Genomic DNA, 19708 nt, shown 5'->3' with positions numbered 1-19708 from the left:
ACTTTTATTTCTTTTTTTCCTACTACTCATTCTTAAAATAGACTGCTATACCAGTTAAAATTAGGGCTGGTTATGTGGCACAGAAGGCCTATAATAATAGTTGCTTGACAAGAGAGATGCTGATTTCTCTCTCATTGAAAAATGTATAGGGCTCATGCAGCACTCTATGTCAGGGACCGGGTCTTCTATCTTACTGCTTCAACATCCTAGGTGTGACACAGCTGCTCAAGTTCCAGCCACCAGGCTCACACTCCCGCAGCAGGATGGAGGAAAAAAGTGGTGGTCTTATTGTTCCACTTCTGTCTCTTTCCACTTGCCCTCAGACCCAGTGTCTCCTGTGATATTGTGAAAAACATATTTGGTCTTCCGCCCTATCTCCTGGCACAAAATTCCTCAAATCCTTGGACTCTCCAAAGTGATAAGTATCTTTTCGTATGCTAATGAGTTGATTGATGGCCGGCATCCCCTAGGGCGCTTGAGGATGGGGCAAGATTAGAGGGTTGGGACTTTGAACTTCCAACCTCCAGGGAAGGGAGAGGGGCTGAAGGTTGAGTTCATCACAATGGCCAATCCTTTAATCAATCCTGCCAACATAATGAAGCCTCCATAAAACCCCAAAGGGCACCGTTCGGAAAGCTTCCGGATAGCTGAACACGTGGAGTTTCAGGAGTACCCTACTCTATGAACCTCTTCATTTGCATTCTTTGTAATGTCCTTTATAATAACCGGTAAATATGTTTCCCTGAGTTCTGTGAGCTGCTCTAACAAATTCATTGAAGTCAAGGAGGGGGTAGTGGGAACGCTAATTTAGAGCTGGTCAGTCGGAAGCACAGGTGAAACAACCTGGGGCTTGCAATTGGCATCCGAAGTGGGGGGGCTGGGGAGCAGTCTTGGGGACTGAGCCTGTGGGATCTGACGCTACCTCCAGGGAGAACTGAATTAGAGGTCGCCCAGCTGGTGTCTGCTCCAGAACCGATTGCTTGCTGGCGGGGAGAAACCCCCACACATTTGGTCACAGAAGTCTTCTGTGTTGATTGTTGTGGCGTGAAGAGCCGAGGAAACAGTTTGTGTTTTCTCCACTCACTCCCCGACTAGACGAAGACTAGAGGCTCCAAGAAGCTGGGAGCAAACCGTCTGTTTGCCGTTGTATCCTGGCTCCTACCGTGTTGCCTGACCCATGGTAGGTGCTCAATAAATAGCTCTGGAAGACGGCGAGTATCAGTCCAAGCAGTTCTGTGACTTGCATTATACCGCTGTCTCTGTCTTTTCCCTCCTGCCTCTGCTTCTGAGGCTCTTCTCCCAGGTTCTGCTTTTGCAATGCCACTGTCCTTTAAGCCCCAGGTGTTTTGTCACCTCTTCTAGAAATGTATCTGTTATGGGTTGAATTATGTCTCCCTGATATTCTTACGTTGCAGCCCCGGCCCCCAGTACATCAGAACCTGACCGTACTTGTCAATAGGGTGGGTGCAGATACAATTAGTTAAGAGGAGGTTGTACTGGAGTAGAGCGGCCCCTACTCCAACATGACTGGTGTCCTCATAAAGAGGGCGAGTTTGGAGACAGACGCACGTGGGAAGAAGGCCATGTGCAGATGAAGGCAGAGATCAAGGTGAAGCTTCTGCAAGCCAAGGAACCCCATGGACTGCCAGCAGCTGGGTGAGAGGCATGAAACAGATTCTCCCTTACAGCCCCCAGAAGAAACCAACCCTAGCTACACCTTGATCTCAGACTCCCAGGCTCCAGCACTGTGAGACAATAGCAAAGTACCGTAGATAAGGCACTTTGTTACAACAGCCCTAGGAGCTAATATAGCATCTCACGCCAAGCAGTTTAGAACTCTGGCCTGAATTCCCCGGGGCCCTTTCTTTGCAAGCAGGTGCTGAAATTCGCTTTGGACAGGGGCCCCGTCTGCCTTAATCCTGTATGTGAGTTCTTGAGGAAGAGGCATTGTGGGTCCTCCAGCTCGCAGTGACCTTTGCCTGATACCCTGCAATTCACAGATATTTGTGAATTTGTCCAGAGCCCCAGGAGTGAGGCTATGTTTGAGATAGTAGCAGTGACTTAGCCATATTTTTCTTTCCTTTAATTAAAAAAATAGAATCAGCCGGGCACGGTGGCTCACGCCTGTAATCCTAGCACTCTGGGAGGCCGAGGTGGGCGGATCGTTTGAGCTCAGGAGTTCGAGACCAGCCTGAGCAAGAGCGAGACCCCATCTCTACTAAAAATAGAAAGAAATTATATGGACAGCTAAAAATATATATAGAAAAAATTAGCCGGGCATGGTGGTGCATGCCTGTAGTCCCAGCTACTCGGGAGGCTGAGACAGGAGGATCGCTTGAGCTCAGGAGTTTGAGGTTGCTGTGAGCTAGGCTGACGCCACGGCACTCACTCTAGCCCGGGCAACAGAGTGAGATTCTGTCTCAAAAAAAAAAAAAAAAAATAGAATCAACATTATCCTGTGCAAAAGAAGTAGAGCCTTTCTAGCTGTTTTAAAATCAAGTAATACAATCCAAAAATCCAAAGAAAACCTTTTTTTTTTTTTTTTGTGGTCCTGTAGCTTTCAAGAAAAGACCTGTCTGCTTTGCAGATTGCCTGATTAAAATGACAGGGAATGGGGAAAACTGGGGACAGCATGCGGAGATGAGCAGGAAGAGATGGATGTCAGTCTGAGGACAGCGGCCCAAAATGCAGCTATAGAAAAGAAAGGAAACTTCCCAGGTGCCGTGGAGCTGGCGAATACAGCACAAGGCCTCTAAGGTCAAAGGCTTTGCCACCTTCGGGGTGAGGGGGAATCTCAAGTCTGAAATGTCCGGTCCTCTTCTTTCCAGAAAGATGCTGGCTAGCTTAATTAACTAGCAAACAGATAAACAAACAAATAAATACAAGGGCAGGCAACCGTGCTTTAGGCTTCCCTGAGGGAACAGGGACGCCCTGTCATTTCTCTTTGCTGACAGGGGAAAGAGGTACAATTCTGCACACTTAAACAGGGGCTTCCCTGAGTCAGGCCTGGTCCCAGGGCTGAGGCAATACAAAGAAAACTCTCTCCGGCCTCAAAGATCTTGCAATTTAGTGACAGACAATACACATTCCTCCAGGTAGGTTGCGCGGGATACAAAGTGGCCAGTGTCTAGAGAGTGACCCAGGGATTGTCTCCCTCCTTTAAACTGGTAATTAAGGAACCCAGGCCAAGTCTGTCCACATCCTTGATGGAGGGGCCATTGTGTGCAGAGGGCCGAGGAGACCTTGGTCTATGTCCTCAAGGAACTGAGGACACTCCAGGGCAGAAATATAGCCCCTGTCCTGCTTCAGGACCTGAAAAGAAATGAGCAGAGATCTTCCCTGTTGGGTCTCTAGAAACTTCCTTTTAAGCGTGGATTTTTGGTAAGTGGCTTAAATTTTACTTGATTTTGTTTCATTTCTTTTTAGAACTGCAGTGTAGGGGAGGATTCCCGAAAGGGCTAAAAGAAGAGGCAGGTTTGAGGGGGAAGCCACAGCTCTGGGAGGAGGTAAGATTTGCAAAGGTTCGCGCAGAAGGGTAGGTGGCAGGGGTCTGCCGGAGGAATTTGGAATGGGGAGTCCTGGAGGCTTTGAAGGGAGACAGGGCTGTGACAGGGTGTATCTGAGGCCACCAGCCTTGCTGCTGGGCACAGAATGGCCTGAGTTTTGGCTCTGCTGGGGGCTTGGGCCTGGGGGAGGACAAGGAGGGCAGTTCCGAGGGAGTTTCTGCCAAACAAGGGTCGATTTGGAGCGTGACCTGGAGGTCCTCAGAGATGCAGGGGCTGTGAAGGGGAGCTGACAAGCGGGATTGGGGGGCTTGTAAGGGGGTACAGGGATGTCTGACAGGTGATTTCAGGTAACAGAGAGGGTGTCTTAAGCCACGACCCACAGAGCGTCCATCACATGGGCCACAGCCAGGGAAAGGCTGGAGTTGGAAGTGGGAGAGTGGGAGGAGACTGGGCCTCGTGTGTGGAAAATGGCGCTCTTCCAGTCTCCAGAAAATTCTGCTCAGAACAGAACAGCTCTCCTCACCCCCTCAGCCACTGCCCCCCACCCCCTGCCAAGGCCACACCTGTACTAACCTCCCTCCCAGTCACCCCTTCAGCCTGCCCTTGGGCACACCTTTCCCTCTCCATATGCTGAGGCCTTGCAGTCTGACATTAGGTTGGGGATACACAGTGAGCCAGAGCCAGACCTAACCAGTAAACATAGGACCAAAGAAAGTCTAGAAACAAAGGCAAGAAGGCAGGATTAGTTGTTGGAGATTTTGGTGGAGAGTGGGGGGTTTGTAAAGGGCAGGGGAAGAGGAGAGGGGAAGTCAGAGGAAGGAAGCAATCTGAGGGAAGGTAGAAGTTTCTAGAACAAGACCCAGGTGACAGCAGCAGATCCATGAGAAACTAAGGGGTCTAAGGCTAGGCCATTTTTTAGTTCAGAAAGTGGGAATTTTGGGGGGAACTTGTGAGCTGTCACGCCTAACCATGTGTCCTTGGCCTCCATTCCAGGTGGTGGCTGTGTCTGATCTTTAGTCTGCTCGGTAGGTGTAGGAAATGATTCTGATGAGCCATGGAAAGGGACTGTGGGGACAGGATCCAGGACTCAGGGGACCGACAGTCCTATAATAATGCATCAAGGCGAATTTAAGACCAAGCAGTGGTGTGTTGAAGAAGCCGGATCTTTTGTCTTGAGAGCGTTGCAGAGTCTGGGTTTTGCTGATTGCGCCCCCGAGGGTGGTGGTTAATATGTTCCACTGACGCTTATATTTCTTATAAACTGGTATTCAGAATGCGAGGCTTGATCAGGTTTGGATTTGAGTTCTCGTTTTTCTTTTTGGCAAGTCTACGTCATAGATGTTATGTTCCATTAAGAAGTTGTCTCTCTGTTTCTGTGATGTTGGTGACCTTTGGTAACCTGTCTAGACTCCTTGTTCGTCAGAGGCTGCCAAATGGTAGCATTCTATCAATTTTTCTTCATACATTAGCTAGGATACTTCTATAAAGTAAAATGTCTCCTAATCAACTGGTTGGTTAACCTAAAGAAAGGAAATATAAGCGCTTGATTTTTTTCTCTTTATTAGCCAGTCTTCAAAATGATGAGTTTGCTCCCGGGTATCCTGCGATGTGACAGTTGGGGTCTCTCTCTCTCTCAGTATCATCATGACTCATAAAATTGAACATACACAATGTGTTTTAATCCATTGCAGTTCTTTTCATTGATGTTCAAATTGTCCCATCTTTAGCCAGTGGAAGCCCCTTCAAGTTGGCTCCTGAGTCCTTTTATCATAAGCCCATGTCCAACTTTGAAAGTTTCCTTGCTTTCTTTTTTTTTTTTTTTTGAGACAGAGTCTCACTCTGTTGCCGGGGCTAGAGTGCCGTGGCGTCAGCCTAGCTCACAGCAACCTCAAACTCCTGGGCTCAAGCAATCCTCCTGCCTCAGCCTCCCGAGTAGCTGGGACTATAGGCATGCGCCACCATGCCCGGCTAATTTTTTCTGTATATATTTTTAGTTGTCCAGCTAATTTCTTTCTATTTTTAGTAGAGACAGGTTCTCGCTCTTGCTCAGGCTGGTCTCGAACTCCTGAGCTCAAACGATCCGCCCGCCTCAGCCTCCCAGAGTGCTAGGATCATAGGCGTGAACCACCGCGCCCGGTCCTTGCTTTCTAATATAAAACATCCCAGGATCAGCTTATACTTTTCCTGCCCCGGATCTGGAATCAGCCAGTTCTCCAAAGAGCCCTGATTCCTTTCAGTGGAAAATGGTATTTAGAAGCCACAATTTAGCCACTAGGATTTCTAAAGGGGCACAGGACATGCAGAATAAAGACTATATTTCCCAGCCTCCCCTGCAGCTAGCTGTGACCATATGACTAAGTTCTGACCAGTGGGATATACAGTCATGTGTCACTTAACGGCCGGGATACGTTCTGAAAAAGGTGTCATTAGGTGATTTCATCATTGTGTGAGCCTCCTAGAGTGTACTTACACAAACCTAGATGGTGTAGCTTACTACACACCTAGGCTATAGGTGTAGCCTATAGGTTAATAAGTATAGCCTATAGGTTAATAGGCTAATAGGTGTAACCTATTGCTCCTAGGCTACAAACCCGTACAACATGTTACTGTACTGAATACTGCAGGCAAGTATAACACAATGGTAAGTATTTGTGTATCTAAACATGTCTAAACATAGAAAAGATGTAGTAAAAATACAATATTATAATCTTACGGGACCACGTCATATATGTGATCTGTCATTGACTGAAACATTGTTACAGGGCACATGACTGTAGTTGGAGCTGTTGGGGATGACTTGTGGGAAATGTCTTAAAGGAGGTAGCTGTGCCTTTTGGTCCCTTCCTCCTCCCTGCTGTCTGGAATGTAGGTATGATGGCCAGAGCTGCAGCAGCTTTGTTGGACCATGAAGCAAAAGCTTACGTGCATTGAGAGAGGCAGAGCAAAGAGCTCAAGGAGCCCGGTTCCCTGCAGTGGGAACTCACCACGCCAGCACTGCGCTCACCTCCACACATCCCCAGTGGGGCCGAGACTCCACTTTTACCTCATTTAAGCCATTATCACTTGATTCATGCTTTGGTGCTGTGGTTGTTGTTTTGATGGTGGTAGTTGTTATTCCCTTTTTTTGTTTTGGGCACCCAAATCCAAAGCTATTCCTCACATTGATGACATAAATCCTGGTGCAGTAAAATACCATGTTAACTGTCAAAAATAAGAACAGAGAAGTAAACTCATGAACTTGGAAAGATGTTCATGATATAGTAAATGTAGAAAGCTAGTTATAAAACACCTGTATAATATGAAAAACCAGGGCCGGGTGTGGTGGCTCACGCCTGTAATCCTAGCACTCTGGGAGGCCGAGGCAGGAGGATGGTTTGAGCTCAGGAGTTTGAGACCAGCCTGAGCGAGAGCCAGACCCAGTCTCTACTAAAAATGGAAAGAAATTAGCTGGACAACTAAAAATATATAGAAAAAATTAGCTGGACATGGTGGCACATGCCTGTAATCCCAGCTACTCGGGAGGCTGAGGCAGGAGGATCGCTTGAGCCCAGGAGTGTGAGGTTGCTGTGAGCTAGGCTGATGCCACGGCACTCTAGCCCGGGCAACAGAGTAAGACTCTGTCTCAAAAAAAAAAAAAAAAAAAAAAAAAATAATAATAATATGAAAAACCAAAACAAAACAGATGCATCCAGAGAAATAGAAAATTGAAAGAATATTCACCTTTCACCTTCTCCCCCTCTCCTCCATGAGTTGGTAGTTCATTTGTATAGAAAAATGAAAAAAATTTTAAAGTAAAAAAAAATGTTAAGTTCATGCTCTACGCTGGATCTACTTATTAATTTACCAGGTAATTAATCAAGACCCAGGGCTCAGTGGACTCACTGCACTGTTTCTCTAGGGAGCACTTGAGACAGAGGCTCTTGAAATGGTCTCCTTGCCCCCACAAATGGCGTGAATAATCTGGACCAAGGATGAGCACGATTCTGGAAACTTTTATTCCGTATTTCCACGGGAGTGAATTTTACAGCAGAGTGTGCGGTCTGGTGGGCCCCGGGCCTGACCCAGTTTGGAGATGGTTTTGTTTGGCCTGCTCGATGTTTTATCAGTGTCATGAATGATCGTGAGCGTTCACGTCAGAGTTCAGATTCCTGGCCTCTCTTCTGAAAAGTCCAAACACCTGGAGGCCCAGTGAGCTGTTGCAGGGCAGCGCCCAGTCCCTCCACGCAGGGCACGTGCTGTCAGCTGGGCACAGTCCCGGACACCCTCTGGGGTCACCCCACGATGCAGACATGCATGGTTTCCCCTCTGTAAAGATTCGGGGTGTGCGTGGCAAAAAGGGATTGCAACGTTTTTAAAATGTGCCCGCGAATTCTCTGATACTCTTCCCACAAAAGGTGGGGTCTAATTCATCTCTTCTTGAATAAGGGACTGGCCTCGGTGACGGCCCTCTAACAAACAGAAATGTGGTGGCGAAAGGGACAATGTGTGACTTTCAAAGGGAGGGCGTGACTTTCAAAGGGAAGTCATAAAAGGAAATGCAGCTTCTGAGTGGCCCCCTCTGTCTTCTGCCGATACTTGGCGCTAGGACCCCGCCACCACGCGGGGCAGAGTCCTGGGCCACGTGCCGAGTGGAGCTGCTCCAGCTGGCAGCCCCAGGAGGGGTCGCAGCCCACAGCCAGCTTCGACCAGCAGACACGCGAGTGAAGGAGCGTCCAGGAATTCCAGCCCCGGCCCCTGAGCCACCCCAGCTGACACCAAGTGGAGCATAGGTGAGCTCTCCCAAGGGAGGCCCGCTCAAACTGCAGATTCACGAGCAAAGTAAATGTTCTTGCTCTGAGACATGAAGTTCCTTTTAAAAATCTTTATTGAGATATAATTCACATACCATAAAATCCACTCATTTATAGTGCACAATTAAATGGTTTTAGTATATTCACAGAGTTGTGCAACCATCACCACAATCAATTGGAGAACATTTTCATCACCCCACCAAAAAAGCCTTGAAATCCTCAACCCCTCCACTGCTTCCCCAGCCCCTGAGAACCACTCATTTTTCTGTTTCTATGGATTTGCCTGTTTCAGACATTACGTATAAATGGAATCATGCAACCTGTGGTCTTTTGTCCCTGGCTTCTTTCACTGAGCATGGTGTTTTCAAAGTTCATCCACATCGTAGCTTGTATCGGTACTACAATCCTTTTTATTGCCAAATAATATTTCTTATATGCTTGCACCCAATTTTCTTTCTTTCTTTTTTTTTTTTTTTTGAGACAGAGTCTCACTCTGTTGCCCCAGGCTAGAGTGTGCCCTGGTGTCAGCCTAGCTCACAGCAACCTCAAACTCCTGGGCTCAAGCAATCCTCCTGCCTCAGCCTCCCGAGTAGCTGGGACTACAGGCATGCGCCACCATGCTCGGCTAATTTTTTCTATATATTTTTAGTTGTCCAGCTAATTTCTTTCTGTTTTTAGAAGAGACGGGGTCTCACTCTTGCCCAGGCTGATCTTGAACTCTGGACCTCAACCAATCCTCCCGCCTCGGCCTCTCAGAGTGCTAGGATTACAGGCGTCAGCCACGGTGCCCAGCCACACCAAATTTTCTTTATCCATTCATCAGTTGATGAACATTTGGTTCGTGTCTACCTTTTGGCTCTTATGAAGAATGCTGCTTTGAACAATCATGTTTTAAGTTTTTCTATGGACACATTTTCATCTCTCTTGCGTATATACCTAGGAGTGGAATTGCTGGACCATATGGTAACTCCATATTTAACATTTGAAAGTACTGCCAAACTGTTTTCCAAAGTGGCTGAATCATTTTACATTCCCACCAGCAATGTACGAGGGCTCCAATTTCTCCACATTCTCACCAACACTTGTTATTATCTGTCTTTTTAGATTAGAGCTGCCCTAATGGGTGTGAAGTGGTATTTCATGATGGTTTTGATTTGCATTTCCCTGGTGGCTGGTGATGTTGAACATCTTTTCTTGTGCTTATTGACCATTTATATATCTTCTTTGGAAAAATGTCTATGCAAATCCTTTACTCATTTTTTAGTTGGGTAATTTAATTTGTCTTTTTATTATTGAGTTGTAAGAGTTTTTTTTAAATATATATTTTGGATAAAAGTCTCTTATCAGATACATGATCTGCAAATATTTTCTCCCATTCTGTGGGTTGTTTTTTCACTTTGTTTGTTTGTTCGTTTGCTTTTTACAGGTGAGGTATGGCTATGTTGCCCAGGCTCAACTTGAGCTCTTGGGCTCACGCGATCCTCCCACCTCAGCCTCCTGAGTAGCTGGGACTACAGACATGCGCCACCACACCTGGCTGACTTTCTTGATGGTATCATTTGCAGCACAATAGTTTTTAATTTTGAGAAAGTCTGGTTTGCTTTTTCCTTGGTTGCTGGTGCTTTTGATGTCACATCTAAAAAGCCATTGCCTAACCTTGTGTTTTCTTAGAGTTTTATGGTTTTAGTTCATCGATCTATTTTGAGTTAATGTTTGTATATGGTGTAAGGTAGGAGCCCAACTTCATCCTTTGTGTGTGGATCCCGTCCTCCCAGCATCATTTGTGAAAAAGACTGTTCTTTCCCCATTGAATGGTCTTGGCACCCTTGCCAAAAATCAGTTGGCTATACAATATATGTGAGGGTTTATTTTATTTCCGAGCATTCTATTCCATTCCATTCTATTCTATTCCATTGGCTTTTATATCTGTCTTTATGCCGGTAAAAGCCATGAAGTTTTGGGGTAAGTTTTACGCAGCCCTCCTAACTGGAATAGGGAGTGGGGAGTAGATAGAAGGGATTAAGTACAAGATGAGGAAGGAGAAGGTGACTGAAGAGAGAGACAGGAGCCTTCCTTGCTCCTTTTAGAGTCTTCTCAAGCCTATTCTTTGCTTAGATTTGTATAACCCAAGATTGCCAACCTTGCACACGCATAAGCAGCCATCTTTGTTTTGTTTGTTTGTGACGGAGTGTCACTGTGTTGCCCAGGTTGGTCTCGAACTCCTGGGCTCAAGCAGTCCTCCCACCTCAGGATCCTGAGTGGCTGGGATTATGGGTGCATGCCACTGCGCCCAGCTATGGCCATCTTCTGACTCCAGGGAATGGACCGTGAGGGCTGCTCATTTCTGGAGAACTGAAATCAAGTGGCGGAACAGAACAACTAGGTCCACTTCTAAATATTTCAGACTTGTCCTTCTTGGGCCCACCCTTTTAGTCTGAAGCCTTTAGTTGGGGGCTTTATCAGGACTTGCATGGAACTTGCAAATTTAGCAGAGTTAGGGGCATTGGGCCAATCAGCCAGCCTCACAGTTGCCTCCGAAATGTGCTCAGGGTCATGCTCCCACCCTCTAGGAATATTGATCTGTAGAGAAAGACAGTCAGATAAGGGATGATTGCAAACTCTCACAACTTTCCTTCTAGGATTGTAGACACAGGATGTTTCCGGACACCAAAAACTGTTTACTTTTGTTATTTTAAGTACCACACAGGCTTCAGTCAGAAAAAAAATTCTGGTTCCAAAGTTCATACCCTTGGCATTTTCTGCCTGTCCTTCTCCCCTCCTTCCCTCCCTTCCTTCCTCTCTCTTCCTCCCCCTTCCCCTGCATACCCCCTCTTCCTCCTCCTCCTGTTAATTACTTCCCTCCCTCCGCTGCTCATCCACCCAGATGTCATACTATCCTGATTTGGTATCACTCTCTACTTGTTTTTATGTCTCAACTAACTAGTCAGAAACCCAGTAAGAGTATAATGTGGTATTTTGCTAATTTTAAAACTTCATATAACTGTGTCACATTATACACATTCTTCTGCAATTTGACTTCTATTTTTGTCCACATCATGTTTGTGACATTTCTGTGTATCTCGTTGTCTGACTATAAGGCAATTCATTCCTCCACGTGCTGTGCTCAAAGTCCACCTCCCCGGAGCAGCCTTCCCTGACCTGATCCCTCACCTAAAGCAGACCTGTATCTTTCCTGTTCTTCCTCTTCCTCTTTCTCCTTTTTATAGAAGCACATGCTGAGGAAAAACAGCAGTTTCTAGAAGCAAATCTAGCCCCTGCTAACCCCGGTCCGAGCCTTCTTTGGACATGTAGCAGAGGAAAAGCGTGTGTGTTTGGGTCGGCCAAGAAGCAGATGCCAAGCTGGGCTTAGACAGGTAAGTGGTTCACTGGGGGAGAGGGGGGAAGGTGAGGCGAGCCTTCACACCTTGTTGCAGGTCTGAGCTCTGTGGAAGGAGAGGGGAAGGAAGGAGGGGTGGGTAGGGAGATTCTCGGCCGGCAGTGTAGTTCCAAGAAAGGTTCAGCCAGGCCATGGGGAGTCCTTGAGCCAAAGTCACCCACTGGAGGAGATGCATGTCTTGCCAGAGTTGGGGGGGTGGGCAGCTGGGGCCTTCCCTCCCTCAAACGTGGTCCCCGGAGTCACACCTGAGCAGGGCGTTCTCATGGCCTGCCCAGCGACTCTCACTAGCAGCTTGCTCCTGCCCGTCTGGCTGCAGGGACTTAATGGGGACCTTCCTGCCCAGGTTGAGACCTGGTTGATGAATTCACCCTCAGAAATCCTTCCATTTGTCTAAACCAAAGGACTCTGGGAAGGAGAGTGACTTCAGAGTGAGAAGAGACCCTCCCTAACCCAGGCCCCAATCCAAACCCCGAAGTCTGAACCTGAGCTTTGAGGGGGGAAGGGCTGCCAAACCTCTTGGGCTTTCTGTTTTTGACAGACTCTTAATACCTTTTAGAAAAGGGAGAAGAGTGACAAGGTAATAAATGTTTTAACCTATCTTTGTTTCATCCTTCTCTGAGGAAGCAGTTATGAGAAGCATTGAAAAAAGTCGGAGATGGAAATTATGATTTCCTTCAATTTATTATTTTGAAAAATCCCAAGCCTATGTAAAAGTTGAAAGAACATTTTAATATATCCTTTTCTTAGATTCCCCAATTATTAATATTTTGCCATGTTTTGTTATTTGTGTGTGCATACTTTTTTGGCTGAACCATTTGGAAGTAAATTATAGACTTCATGATAATTCACCTCTAAACACCCGAGCATACATCTCCTGAGAGTAAGAACATTCTCCTACGTAACTACAATACCATTATCATTCCTAAGAAAATTAACATTTATTCAATAATACCCTCTAATTTATAAGTCTTTATTTCAATTTCCCCATTGACTCTGTAGTGATAGAAATCGCATCCGTGGTTGTCTGGGGCGAGGGAGGAGCATGAAGGAAATTTTGAGGGTGACAGAAGTGTTAGATTTTTGATTGGGGGTGGTGGTTACATGGGTTAAAATTGCCAAAACTCAGAACTGGACACTTAAAATGGGTGTCTTTTGTTGGATGTAAATTATACCTCAATAAGACTGATTTTTAAAAATTTCCCCAGTAGTTCCAAAAGTGTTTTTTTTTTTTTTTTAAATTTTTTGTAGAGACAGGGTCTCGCTATGTTGCCCAGGCTGGTCTCAAATTCCCAGCCTCAAGCAATCCTCCCACCTTGGCCTCCCAAAGTGCTGGGATTACAGGCGTGAGCCACCACGCCCGGCAGTTTACACATTTTCTACGAGAACACTGTAGAGATAGTGCTGGGTGCTTCACATTTGTCACCTCAGGAGGCATATTGAGCCAATCTGTCCCACTACTGGCAAAGCTCACTCACCTTGTACATTGCCTGCTACAGACTCAGGGACAGCCATTTATGTCTTCAGGCAGCCCCTGGTTCTTGACAGTGGGCAATGGCATTTAGAAACCAAGAACTCGGTGTTAGATGTGCTCATTGCTACTGGGCTGTCAATGTTTCTTAGGCCCTTTTAGTGGCCAGAGCTTGGAAATCCACATTTTATTTATTGAAATCTTGAGTTGACAATTCATATCCAACATCACAAGGTTCTCTCTCCCTTCCCCACATTCTGTATTTGCGACTCCCTTCTCACACGGTGGTTCCCATGGCCATATTTATCATTTGCTCTATTTTACAATGCATGTAAAAGACTTTCAGAATTACAATACAAATGCCACGACAAGAGATCTGCTGAGTAAAGTTCAAGGTATCTTTTACAGTTATTTTTGTTCTCAGAATATATTCCACTAAGGATGTATTCTCAACAGTAAAATGTTCAAAACTTACTTAGGGGGCCGGGCGCGGTGGCTCACGCCTGTAATCCTAGCACTCTGGGAGGCCGAGGTGGGCGGATCGTTTGAGCTCAGGAGTTCGAGACCAGCCTGAGCAAGGGCGAGACCCCACCTCTACTAAAAATAGAAAGAAATTATATGGACAGCTAAAAATATATAGAGAAAAAATCAGCCGGGCATGGTGGCGCATGCCTGTAGTCCCAGCTACTCGGGAGGCTGAGACAGGAGGATCGCTTGAGCTCAGGAGTTTGAGGTTGCTGTGAGCTAAGCTGACGCCACGGCACTCACTCTAGTCTGGGCAACAGAGTGAGACTCTGTCTCAAAAAAAAAAAAAAAAAAAAAAAAAAAAAAAAAAAAAAAAAAAAACTTACTTAGGCATTCTTTTTCTGTGTGGTAATATTATTAATGTGATACGAAGTTTCATTTGTTCCTGTTGACATTCAAATTCAGTATTTGTCTTTATTCATCTATTTTTATTTAATTTGGTTTTTCGAATATTTAAACGTTGACATGGTTCAAAAGTCAAAACTATGCAAATAGGTGTACACAAGAGAAATCTCGTGACATCTCTGACCCCTCCAGCCTTTGCCACTGAGAGGGTTTCTCCTTCTCCCAGTTTCTCACTGGTGGCTTATGCCTGTAATCCCAGCATTGCTCTTTGGGAAACCCAGGTGGGAGGATCACTTGAGGCCAGGAGTTTGAGACCCACCTGGGCAACATAGCAAGACCCTGTCTCAAAAAAAAAAAAAAAAAGAAAGAAAGAAAAGAAAAGAAAGAAAAACTAAAAAAATTAGCCAGGCATGGTGGCACATGCCTATAAGTCCCAGTTACTTGGGAGGCTGAGGCAGGAGCATCACTTGAGCCCCAGGAGTCTGAGGCTGCAGTTAGCTATGATCTTGCCACTGCACTCCAGCCTGGGTGACAGAGTAAAACCATGTCTCTAAAATAATAATAATAAAATTTAAAAAATATGTTCAGTGTTCCTATTTCTGTGGTTTTCAAATATTTTGTTTTGTTTTTTACTGTTTGTCTGTTCAAATCGGACTCAAAGATCCAGTTGTTGGTATTTCTCTTAAGTCTCTTTTAATCTACAGTTTCTCTCTCCGTGTTTTTTTCCCCCTTACAATTTATTTGTTGAAGAAACTGAGTCATATGTCATACAAAGCCTCACAGTCTGGTGGCCTAACATGTACTTCTGTCCCCTGTACTTCCCATCAACTGGTAAGTAGATCTAGACCTGCACCGTCTAGTATGGTAGCTACTAGCCACATGTAATGTGGCCAGGCCAAATTAAAAAGTGCTGTAAATATAAAATACACATTGGAGTTTTCAAAGTCTTGGTACAAAAAAAAAGAGGAAAATATCTCATTAATGATTTCTATATTGATCACATGTCAAAATGGTAATACTTTTGGATATACTGAGTTAAACAAAATATACTATGAATTTTAAAATTACATATGTGGCTAACATTTTTATTGGACAGTGCTGCTATAGAGGCTTGATCAGTTTCAGGGTCAATTTTTCGTCAAGCCTACTTCATAGGAGATGGAGAATTTTTCCATCAGGAGGCTCATAATGCCTGAATGCTTCTTTCATTTGGGTCAACAGTCATGACTGACCATTGCCTAGATCCTCCATTTCATTAGAGTTTGTAAAATGGTAACATTCTATCATTTCTTCTTCATATATTTGGCTGCAATACTTTTATAAAGAAATACGTTTCCTGTCATATAGGAAAGGTGGGAAAAATGCTCGATTCTTTCCCTCCATTTGCCAAGTTTCAAATGATGAGGTTTCCCCCTACATCTTCCAAAAGGGCTCAATGAGTTTGCTATTTTGCATATCATTATGACCTTGTGGCTTTAAACATATTTAATGTTTATATTCAGTGCAGTTATCCCCATTAATGCACAAAGTGTCCCTTATTGATCCAGTGGGGGCTTCTTCAAGTTGGCTGCTGCATTTTTTTGACACAGTCCCACTGGTTTATTGTGCATATCTATACCCCTCCTACAATTCTCCCCTGCCTCAAACTGGAATCAACTATTGCTCAAAGGAACCTCAGTTGCTTTTAGTGAGAAAAGGTATTTAGAAACCACAGACTGGGAGCTAGTGGTGCTCATTTTTATCAGTCATTGTTTCTAGGTCTTTTCAGTGGACAGAGCTAGGGAACAAACCTTTCTAAGATATAATACATCATGAGGAGTTCATAGTGATACTTCTAATTCAAATTCAGGGCTACAGAATTTTTATTTAACCTCACCAATTCTACATGTTCATTTTTCTCCCATGTTGAAATCCCAGTTCTCAATACCAACATTTTTTGTTTTATTTCACAACACAAACAGGACTGACTCAGAGTAACAATACCAATATTACCACCAAGGATAGGATTACTGAAAATAACTGTAAAAATGTTTTCACAGTTCTTTCTGTCCTTAGGGTAAATCCATGATAGAGTAAATAATAATTTATGGGGTGGCTCACACCTATAATCCCAGCACTTTGAGAGAGATTGCTTGAGGCCAGGAGTTCAAGACCAGTCTGAGTAATGTAGAGAGACCCCATCTCTATAAAAAAAATACAAAAATTAGCCAGGCATGGTGGCACATGCCTATAGTCCCAGCTACTCGGGAGGCTGAGGCAGGAGGATTGCCTGATCCCAGTTGAAGGTTTCAGTGAGCTATGATTGTACCACTGCATTCCAGCTTGGGCAACAACAACAAAATAATAATAAAGTCACTTGAAACAGTTCCTCTCTGTGTGGTTGGGCTACCAACTGAATACATAGATTTATTCATTTTGTTTTGCCTTTATTTATTTTTTGAGAAAAGGTCTCACTCCGTTGCCTGGGCTAGAGTATAGTGGTGTCATCATGGCTCACTGCAACCTCAAACTCCTGGGCTCAAGCGATCCTCCTGCCTCAGCCTCCTCCTAAGTAGCTGGGACTACAGGTGCAAGCCACCACGCCCAGCTAACTTTAATTTTTGTAGAGACTGGGTCTCACTATGTTGGCCAGGCTGGTCTCAAACTCCTGGCCTCAAGCCATTTTCCTGCCTTGGCCTCTCAAAGTGGTAGGATTACAGGCATGAGCCACCAAGCCTGGCCAGTTTCACTTTTTGATTTATAGGTATTGCTTTTGGTTTGTAATTTTGTAAACTCTAAAGTCAAATCTCTGCTCTGAGAACATTCAGAGAAACTGAGCTTCCATCCCTTTCCCATGTAGCTCGTTCCCTCTATCCCCAAAGGTAACCAGTTTTTGAACTAGCTTTTATTATTTCATTTTTAAAATAAAGCAGATACGTCTATATGCTTTAACTCAAACTATTTTTTTCAGTTAATGATAATACTCTGGAGATCACTCTAAAGCAATTCCTCAACTCTTTTTACAGCTGCATAGTATTCCACCGTGTGGGTATCCCATTGTTAATTCAACTAGTGCCCGACTGATGGAGATTTGGGTGTTTTCAGTTTTTTGCTACTACAACCATTAGGTCAATTTTGACAAAACAGGAAAAGGCTGAGAGGGTAAGTAATCTGCCCAAGTCCACAGATGGGAAGCATATTAAGATTAGATTTGGCTAGAGTAGTCGGAAAACCCAAATGAACAGTGTCTTCAACATAATAGTTTATTTTTCTCAAACATATATGCAGGCAGGGCAGGGCTGATATGGTAGCTCGGTTCTACTAGGTCCTCAGGGACCCAGGTTCCTTCAAATTTGTTGTTCTGCAGTGTTTGACCTCCATACTTCATGGTCCTAGGTGGCTGCTCTAGCTGGAGCTGTCACAGCCACATTCTAGCCAGGAAGAGGGAGGACAGGGCAAAGAAGAGCATGCCCTTGACCCTTAGGGACACCTTCAGGAGTGGAATGAACCAGTTCAGCTCTCTCCCCATGAGCTCCTTTGCACCTATGTTGAAGCCCAGATGAATTCTTCTATACCGATGGTGAATTCCTTTACACCCAAAGTGAGGGCCTCTACACAGATCTGCTCTCTGAGCGCCTATTCTACCATTCTGCTGAGTTCTTCTGAACCCATGATGAGTTTCTCATCCAGGCCTGGGGTCTCCTCTACCCCCACGGTGAGCTCCCTCACCCCCAGGGTGAGCCGTCTACCTGCAGCAGATCCCCCTTACACCTGTGATAGCATCCTCACCCGGGGAGAGCTCTTCCACCCCCAGGGGGCTCTCACTTATACCATGATAGCTCCACACCTGTGGAGAGCTCTTTTCTACTCATGCTGAGTTTACCAAAACACACAGCTAGCTACCCTGTGCTCTGGTGGTGAGCACCTCTCCCCGCCAGTGTGACCTGGTCCATACCATACCCTCTCCACTTCTGTGATGTGCTCCCCTACACCCGTGGGGAGTTTCTAGGCAGGGGTGGTGAGTTCTTCTGCACCCAAACCTTTCTCAGCCGTGGTGGTCTCATCTATACCTCCATATGCCCCCGGCTAGTTCTACATCCGTGTTTTCAATCACTCTAATGGGTCTTGCAGTAAATCTTTCGAACTGTTTACCGACTCCTCCAACTGCATGAACCACAACCTTAAATGTCTCCTAAACCAAGCTCATTACCTCTCCCGCACCCTCCTCAAGCCGTGACTCTCTTGTTTTCTTAGCTTAATTAACAGAATGACCTTCATGCAAGATACAAACCTCAGTCGGCCTCAGGCCCTCCCTTTGCCTCCAGCCCAAATACAAATACAAAGAGCCGAATGCCCTTGAGTTTTTGTTATTTTTTTTTAATTTGGGCTCCCGGGAGCCCATCGTTGCCTATCGTAGTTCAGGCTCGCCAGTCCTTTTACTTTAAATCATTTCTGCAGGTCTGCTTTTCTGGTCTTGCTATCTGCTTTTTTCATTCACCACTCCCACCTGTTTGAGATGACTCCCTAAAAAACAAAAATTCATTAAACTATTAACAGTGGTTACCTTTGGAGTAGGGAGAGGGTGTTGGCATGGGATGATAGGAACCTTCTCTATTTTTGACATGCTTGGGTTGTTTCTTTCTTTTCTTTCTTTCTACAATGAAAGTTTTTTTTTTTTTTTTTTTTTTTTTGGTAATGAAAAATCAGTAAGTTAAAAAAAAAAACAAAAACAAAAAAACTTGTCAGCTGCCTTTGGTCTTCAGGATACATTCCAAAATACATTTGGTACCCAGTCTTCCCCAACAAAGGGCTCTCAGACTTCACACTTCTCACACGGAGCTGTCTGACCAGACTGATTTCCTCATTGCCAACCATGCCTTGCTTTTCCTGTCAGGCCACAGTGTTTGCTGGCTCCTTCCTCGTCTGCCTTTCCCCTCTGTCCACATACTCAAATACGGCATCCCCATGGCCTCTTCCCTCTGCCTCGGCACTCCCAGTGTTCGACGCAGGACTGGGAAGCACTCAGGGCATGCATTCTGAGCACAAACGGATTTGACACAATGACTCACGAGGTCTCTAGAGGGGCTGGAGGAATGGGAAAACTCTGGAACCATGGGATTCAAGAACAATCTGCTGAGGCTGTCATTCAAGGAGTAGAAAGTTGCCATGGCCGAAACCACTACTGCATCTCATCGCCCACAAAGCTGAAGACCAGATACTGGAATGTTGATCTAGTCACTCCAGCTGGCTAGCATATCTCCCCAAACTTTCCTATCAGCAGCCACTGTAGTAGGAAGGTGCCTCTACCTCCTGCTGACTTCCAAAACGAATATGCACACAGAAAGCTAGCTGCAAGGGAGTCGAGTACTTTTTAGCTTTCTACCCTCTGCAGTGAAGGACAGGCATAAAAGGATGCAAGATGAAAATCAAGTGCCAACTGACAGTACCCAATGCAGGTACTGCTGGAAATAGTTAAGAGCAGTGGAGAGGCTGAAGCTACAGGCCTCAGCTATCAGGCGAAGCAAGCTTAGGCTTGATCCTAAAGGTAACAGAAAAATAGGAGGTGTGGACAAGTGACACAACATATTCCTAAAGATAAAGCATTGATCATTCTGTAAGACTGCAGTAAGTCAATGCCAAGGGCAATGCAAAAGCCTGCCAGGGCATCAAAGGAGACAGGCAAGAAGATATGAGACAG

General features: G+C 45.2%; 1 protein-coding gene across 4 annotated transcripts in view; it reads right to left on the bottom strand.

The window, feature by feature from the left end:
• Positions 1-18445: 18445 nt before the first annotated feature.
• Positions 18446-19708, bottom strand: part of BCOR (BCL6 corepressor) — a 115981-nt gene continuing 114718 nt past the window's right edge. For all 4 annotated transcript variants that reach the window (XM_069463085.1, XM_069463088.1, XM_069463087.1 and 1 more), the window contains one exon: positions 18446-18534. In XM_069463085.1, the coding sequence (XP_069319186.1) occupies positions 18501-18534 (34 nt within the window). In that variant the 3' untranslated portion in view covers positions 18446-18500. The remainder of the gene's footprint in view (positions 18535-19708) is intronic.

Source organism: Eulemur rufifrons, chromosome 30 (genome assembly GCF_041146395.1).
Source record: "Eulemur rufifrons isolate Redbay chromosome 30, OSU_ERuf_1, whole genome shotgun sequence".
Taxonomy (NCBI): domain Eukaryota; kingdom Metazoa; phylum Chordata; class Mammalia; order Primates; family Lemuridae; genus Eulemur; species Eulemur rufifrons.
The sequence above is the reverse complement of the archived record's forward strand: the minus strand, read 5'-3'. Positions and strand labels throughout refer to the sequence as shown.